The 5,291-nt window shown below is 30.1% G+C and overlaps 1 protein-coding gene across 1 annotated transcript; it reads left to right on the top strand.

Moving 5' to 3' along the window:
* The first annotated feature begins 3,125 nt into the window (after nucleotides 1–3,125).
* On the top strand, nucleotides 3,126–5,037 carry LOC124945177 (glucan endo-1,3-beta-glucosidase 12). Its single transcript, XM_047485565.1, has 2 exons — nucleotides 3,126–4,673; nucleotides 4,756–5,037. Exons 1-2 carry the CDS (start codon nucleotides 3,278–3,280, stop codon nucleotides 4,788–4,790), a joined length of 1,431 nt encoding a protein of 476 aa, XP_047341521.1. The 5' UTR covers nucleotides 3,126–3,277; the 3' UTR covers nucleotides 4,791–5,037.
* The last annotated feature ends 254 nt before the right edge of the window (nucleotides 5,038–5,291 follow it).

The raw sequence follows: 5,291 nt of genomic DNA, 5'->3' as shown, positions 1-5,291 counted from the left end.
TGGCTTCAGATTCATCTCTCTCGACATGATGGTGATCCACTTTCTGATCCTACAATTTATATAAGTATTGTTGGAACTCTTCACTATTTTACACTTATTTGTCATGATCTAGTATTTGTTGTTAATAGAGCATGTCAGTTTATGCAAACTGTCACCACATCTCACTATATAGTTGTCAAACGAATAATGCGATGCTTAAAGCATACTCCTAATCACGAATTATTAATATGATGCACATCAAATTTGAACTTGACAACTTATTCAGATTAAAATTGGATTGGATGTCCAGACGACAAAAGATCGACAATTGGTTATTGCATTTTTCTCGACAATAATCTTATTTCTTAGAATTTAAATTAACAACAAGTTGTGACTCGCTATAGTAATGAGTCTGAATATCATGCACTTTCCCATGAAACGACATAACTATGATGACTTCAATCATTATTTAGTGAATTGATAGTTAATTTACCAATTTCTCATACTCAATGGTGTGATAATATCGGTGTTGCATTTTTATCTACTAACATAGTGTTTCATGCTCGCACAAATTATATAGAAATTAATTTTTATTTTGTCGTGAACGAGTTGCAAAGAAATTGTTTCAAATAAAATATATTCCTCTTAAAGAACAAAATACAGATACTCTCACAAAAGGTCTTTCATCACACAAATTTACACTTTTTCGGGACAAACTCACGGTGTGCGCTTCACAATTTCACTTTCGGGGGAATGTAAAAGTATACACATGACTTTTAGTAATCGACTAAAATCATACTCCTATTATTATTTATTATTCGAGACTCTTTTTTTCTATTTTATTTATTCTTTTATTTTCAAATTTTAGTTTAGTTATAAATAAGATAAATCAATTATATTTTAAATAAATTCAAATCATCAATAATATACATAATATCAATTAATAATATTCAAGAATAAAGAGACGTCATTGATTTTTATTTTGCCCTTTTTTTATTTACAATATTTTAATTTTTTCCGTTTTTCTATGAGGAGTGATAGGGGAGAGAATTTATGAGAGGGAATTGATGAGAGAATAATTTTATTATTTTACATATTCCTTTCCCGTTCCCTTTTCCAAATTTCTTCTTCCAATCATTTCTCTTTTTATCTATTTATTTAAATTTCTTCTCTTAATCATTTATCTTTTTATCTATTACTTAAATATTAGTATAATTATTTACTAGTTAAACTAACTTTATTTTTAAAAAAATGAAAAGAATAAGAAAGGGAATGACACAATTTAATTTTAACCAAAAAAAAAAAAACTAATAAAATTTATTTTTCTTCTCTCTATTTCCTTATATATATTTTTTCATATATTTTTTCACCAATAAATAATGTTACTCATTCAATCTCTCTTCAATCTCCTCCTTCACTTGCCCTTTCTTTCTTTATTGTTATTATTATTATTAGTGGCTCTACTATTTAACGGTAAGAACAAAACAGAGATGTTCATCCAACGGACATATATGCAAACGGTCATGTTCTATTGGGACCCAACTTATAGTGGGGGGCCACGTGGAGCGCCGTACCCTCTTTTGTCATGATGCGTTAACTTACCGTTACTTTTAATTTTGTTGTAATTATTCATTAATTTCATTCACTAATGCCAATAAGTTATGCTACAATTCTTAAAACGAGTTGGGCATTGTAATTTTTTTTTCTTATAAAATTCAATCACAATCAAAAATTATTTTATCCATTATTTTAATAATTATATTACAAATTTCATTAATAAAATATTATTTTATTATTAAATATTAATACTTTTTAATATTTTAATAAAAAAAATATAACTTTTTAAAATCATTACTAATTAATATTTTTAAATAAATTAAAATTTATTTTTAAAAAATTACTGAACGTGATTTTTTTTAGTGAAAAAAAAAATCTTAATTAAATTATAAGAATTTTGTTAGAAAAAAAAATTAAAAATAAAAAAGAATTATAAATTTCTAAAATAATAGGTCTTAAGTTATATAAGTGATTATAATTTTGAAATAATATTAGTTTTCGACCATACAAATAAATAAATAAAAATTAGAACTGTAAATGACTAAATAAGGAATATCTCCAATAACTTAAAAAAAATTGTTTCCAGCAAATATTTTAACTCAAAGACATCAATTAAGCACTTATATTGATCATATTTAGAATTGATCATACTTATAGGCTAGATTTAAGTTAAGTTTCACCTCACCAAAATAATATAGCGGTAAAAATAAACTTAAAAATAAAAATATCAAGGTTTTATTCCAACTAGGAAGATTCCTATGCGATACTTGGATAAAAATATATTGTTATAACATACCGCGTTCATCAAATTTGTTGTTGAATTTAAAATATAAAGTGTTATTAACCTAGTTGGTTAAAGAGTTTTACTTGTTTTTGTTAGGTTGCGAGTTCGAAATATACCTATAGCATTTTTAATTTTATTTTTAATTTAAATTTATGGGCGGGTCAACCCAGAATCCGACCCAAATATCAATTTATTCTCACATATATATTCGAATTAACCACAGCTCTCGAGCAGATAATCTGGACTCTTTCAAAATTAAACATCATTATATATCTAGATTAGTTAGTTAAAAATGTCTCACGTTAATCAAATTTGATGTTGAATTTAAAATATAATGTGTTATTAGCCTAGTTAGTTAAAAAATTGTACTTGTGTTGTTAGTTTGCGAGTTCGAAACATATTTATCCACAGCCCTCGACCCGGCAATCCGGACAATTTCAAAATTAAACATCATTATATATAAATATTAAAAAATAATTTAATTTAATTAATAAATATTATTTCTTTTATTTCATTTAAATAATAATTATTTTATAAATCATGTATAATTCCTTTTTATTCTTAAAATAAATCATGTATAATTCCTTTTTATTCTTAAAATATAATTTAAATCCAAATCTATACATTTTCTTCCTATCATAACCAATAGATCAATCATCTAGTTTATTCTCTTTACTTGATTAGTCAATTATATAACAATTATTTTAACATTTTTATTAAAAACAACAAAACAGAAAAGAACAAAAAAATAAAAGAAAAGTTTCATGTTCCGTTGTGACTTCCTAATATTCTTGTCAACTATTGTCACCCACTCTTCTCGATCCTCTCAATCTCTCTCCTCTCCCTCTCCTCATTTCCGCCATTAAAGCTTCAACCTTTCCTCACTCTAATTCCCACTCAAATCTCTCATTTCCGCCATTAAAGCTCTGGCCTTTCTTCACTCTCAAGAACCAGAGCATGGATCTAACCACACCCATTTTCTTCATCTTCACATTACTCACATTCTCTTCACTCTCAGAAGCAGGATCAATCGGAGTAAACTATGGAAGAATCGCCAACAATCTACCATCCGCCATTAAAGCTGTTCAACTACTAAAATCTAAAGGTATCAACAAGATCCGAATCTACGATACCGATTCATCAGTTCTCAAAGCATTTTCCGGATCCAACATTAAACTCACAGTTAATCTCCCAAACGAACTCCTCTTCGCCGCCGCAAGACGCCGCTCATTCGCATACTCATGGGTACAAAAAAACATAGCAGCTTATCATCCATCAACACAAATCGAAGCCATTGCAGTTGGAAATGAAGTTTTTGTAGATTCAAATAACACAACTTTATTTCTCATACCCGCCATGAAAAACATTCAAGCTGCTCTTTTGAAATACAATCTAGCCTCCGATATTAAAATCTCATCTCCCATTGCATTAAGTGCACTTTCAACTTCATACCCTTCTTCCGCAGGTTCTTTCCGACATGATTTAATCGAATCCGCCGTCAAACCCATGCTCCAATTTCTCAAGGAAACTGAATCATTCCTCATGGTTAATGCCTACCCTTTTTTCGCTTTCGAATCCAATTCCGATGTCATCTCTCTCGATTACGCCTTGTTTAGAGAAAACCCAGGAATAGTTGACGCCGGCAATGGTTTGAAATATCTTAGTTTATTAGATGCCCAAATCGACGCCGTTTACGCCGCATTGTCTCAATTGAAGTACGATGATATCCCGATTGTCGTGTCGGAAACCGGCTGGCCGTCGAAGGGTGACAGCAACGAAATCGGCGCAAGTCTGGAAAACGCAGCAGCATACAACGGTAACCTTATCCGTCGAGTTCTTACCGGCGGTGGGACACCATTAAGACCCAAATCAGATCTGACTGTTTATCTATTTGCTTTATTTAACGAGAACAAGAAATTTGGTCCGACGTCGGAGAGAAACTACGGTTTGTTTTACCCCGACGAGAAAACAGTGTACGATATTCCGTTTACGGTTGAAGGGTTGAAGAATTACCACGACCGGCCGTCGCCGGAGACTTCGCCGGAGAAGGGTGGTTCTCGGATATCGACGCCGGGACAGGGAGGGGGGACAATATCAGCGACGGTTTCTGGACAGAGTTGGTGTGTAGCTAATGTGGAAGTGGGGAAAGATCGTCTACAAGCGGGTCTAGATTATGCTTGTGGTGAAGGTGGTGCTGAATGCCATTCGATTCAACCAGGATCGCGTTGTTTTGATCCTAATACGTTGGAAGCTCATGCATCGTATGCGTTCAATAGTTATTATCAAAAGAAGGGCCGTTCGATTGGAACTTGCTTTTTTGGTGGGGCCGCAACTATTACATCACAACAACCAAGTAAGTATTTTATTTTATTTTATTTTAAATAAAGTTATTTAATATTTTAATTGATTTTTTTGTTTTTTATTTTGTTTTGCAGAGTTTGGGAAGTGTGAGTTTCCAACTGGGTACTAATGGGATGATGAGATAATTTAGTAATTAAATGTATATGAATGATGATCTAATTAATTAATTAATGTTGTTTAATGTTTGTTTTGTTGTTGTAAGGTTTTTTTGGTCTATCATAATCTATTTGTTATTTTTTAGTATTAGTGAATGGTTTAGGGACAAATATTATTAGTACCCTTTTGTATAATTAATTAATTTAAGTATTTTATTTTTAATTTGGTCATTTATATATGATTTTATTCACTTTTTAGGTGTATTTGGTATTGGTAACAAGATGTGATGTTAAATAACAAATTCTACCTCCTTTATCACTTTACCTACTTTAGTTACTTTAGTTATTATTAAGGGTGGGTCTACATATATTTAAATAGACAAAATATTAATGAAATACCAAGTTTTGAAAAACTCATATAATTTTGGGTACTATACCTTACTTATCTTTTAGAAAAAATAACAAAAATATCAATAATTTAAGTTGACAAAAAGGGTAAATGTTGAATATATTTA

The sequence above is a fragment of the Impatiens glandulifera genome, chromosome 7 (assembly GCF_907164915.1).
Source record: "Impatiens glandulifera chromosome 7, dImpGla2.1, whole genome shotgun sequence".
In the NCBI taxonomy this organism is placed as follows: domain Eukaryota; kingdom Viridiplantae; phylum Streptophyta; class Magnoliopsida; order Ericales; family Balsaminaceae; genus Impatiens; species Impatiens glandulifera.
This window is presented reverse-complemented; position numbering and strand designations above follow the sequence as displayed.